A 1,950-nucleotide genomic window follows, 5' to 3' on the forward strand; every position below is an offset into this window, starting at 1 on the left:
GAGAGCCGGGGGCGGTGCCGGTGGGAGGGGTGCCAGTGGGAGAAGACGCTGTACTTCAAGAGCTTCGCGAAGCACATTGCGACGAAGCACCTGCGCTCGACGGCGGTCGTGTGCTCCGAGGAGGGGTGTCGGGAGCGATTCACGCGCGGGGACTCGATGGCGCGGCACGTGCAGACGGTGCACATGGGCGCGGGCGCGGGCGTCGATGGCTGAGCGGGGAGGGGGGAGATGCGGGGAGATGAGGAGGGGGAGAGGAGGGAGTCGCATGCGCGGCGGTACGTCTCGATTGCTCCACTCACAGAGCACACCGGGGTTGCTCACACTACCCCGCGCGGTAGACTCATTCGATATCCATTTCGCTTTCAGCCCATCCTACGTCCATGTAATACTACATCTTGCTGGCCCATCACCGCTCATATTACACTACGTTCCGCGCACGCATACACGGACTTTGCCTGTCGCACTAGAAAGATTCCTAACATTTCCCTACTGCCCGCCGACGCTGAACGACCTTCTGTGCATAATTTACTGTCCTGCATAGTGGTATTCTATAACCGCGAGGCACTAGCTCGCAACTAGCCTCCCGCCAGCCCGTCTTGGGACTAGTCTCCGTGAGGTGATCTGCCCCCGCGGGCTACCCGCGTTGGGCTTGGCCTTCGGCGGAGTGGGCACGAAATCGCCCAGCGGAAAAGGCTCGTGAGAATCCCCCCCCCCCAAACCCAGCGCAGCCCCCGAATTCTCGCGGCGACGAAATTGCAAATGACAAATAACCCCTCAACGCCCGATGGCTCAAATCGATCCGTTGCTGCGTTGTTCTATTGCCTCATTAATGTCCAGTCTATTAGTCATCCATCGCCAGCCATTAATTCATTCTCCATGCTCGGTGTGACTTGGCGTCCTGGGCGTGCGAATGTTTCCGTGTTGCAGCGAGTCATGCAGAACGAGAAGCAGAAGCGGGCTTGGGGGCCCTGCTCAGGACGCGCTTACGCTCTCCAGCCCGAGCAGGGCGGCGCGCGGAGACGCTAGCGGGGCAAAGACGTGGGCCACTTCCAACGCCCCATGTCCTTTCGAGCATCGCACGAGGCGGGGCGCCGCGCCAGCCGGGGGACGTCAGGGTCCCATCTTCGCGATGCGGGACCCCACGCGCTCGTCCGCCTGCCCACGCCCCAACTTGCCCACACAAATCATCCAGCGTCGCCAGCTGCTCCCCAGATGCGTGCGTTTCACGGTGGCAAAGCAGCCTAGGGGCGCAACTCTCCGATAGTCCCACAGCTGGAGCGTGGACTACAGAGACTAAGCCCTCAGGGACGCCGCCCCTCGCCCAGCTGCGCGGCTTTGCATCCAGGAACGCGTTCGCAGCGCAGCCCGGGGTGGCGCCGCTGCGACCCCACGCCACGGCGGGATAGTACGTTTGGGCGTCGCGCCGCGAGCCACGGATCTTGGGGGTGTCGCCCGAACGTATCCTGCCAGGGCGGCGCGCCGGCGACACGTCCGGGGGGCAAATCCCACACGCGCCGTCATTCGCTCGGGCGCCGCTGCGCGCAGGGGCGGGTGCCACCGTGCGCGAGGGATGCAGGTGCGGGTGTTACTGGGAGAGGCGTGCGGGTCTGCGCGTGTGCTGGGTGGGAGGCGTGAGCGGGGGGAGGGAACGCCTCGGACGCGGAGCCGAGCTCGACTTGCAGCTGCGCAACTGCGGGCGGACAATGGAGAGATGGTATCGCACTCACCGCGGGCGCGGGCCCGGGGTGTCCATGTCATCTGCGGGCAGCCAGGGGCAGGCGTGCTCGTTGCTACACGGCTACTGCATCCGCCTCGGGGCAGCCGTGCGGTGCATCTTCCGGCCACGGCGCCGCTTGAAATCCGCACCAACAGCGAGAGTCTAGAGGCGTGTGATCAGCAGATACCAAGATGGATTGGCCACCGCGAACGTTGTGCCCGCTCGCGGCATCT

At 64.7% G+C, this 1,950-nt stretch overlaps 1 protein-coding gene across 1 annotated transcript; it reads left to right on the forward strand.

Moving 5' to 3' along the window:
• Positions 1 to 1,059: 1,059 nt before the first annotated feature.
• On the forward strand, positions 1,060 to 1,406 carry FIBRA_08941 (uncharacterized protein; the record flags this gene model as incomplete). The annotated part of the gene is made up of 2 exons (XM_012330550.1): positions 1,060 to 1,216; positions 1,273 to 1,406. 2 exons carry the CDS (start codon positions 1,060 to 1,062, stop codon positions 1,404 to 1,406), a joined length of 291 nt encoding a protein of 96 aa, XP_012185940.1.
• Positions 1,407 to 1,950: the final 544 nt, after the last annotated feature.

The sequence above is a fragment of the Fibroporia radiculosa genome, assembly GCF_000313525.1.
Source record: "Fibroporia radiculosa TFFH 294 genomic supercontigs, scaffold5118, whole genome shotgun sequence".
Classification (NCBI taxonomy): Eukaryota; Fungi; Basidiomycota; class Agaricomycetes; order Polyporales; family Fibroporiaceae; genus Fibroporia; species Fibroporia radiculosa.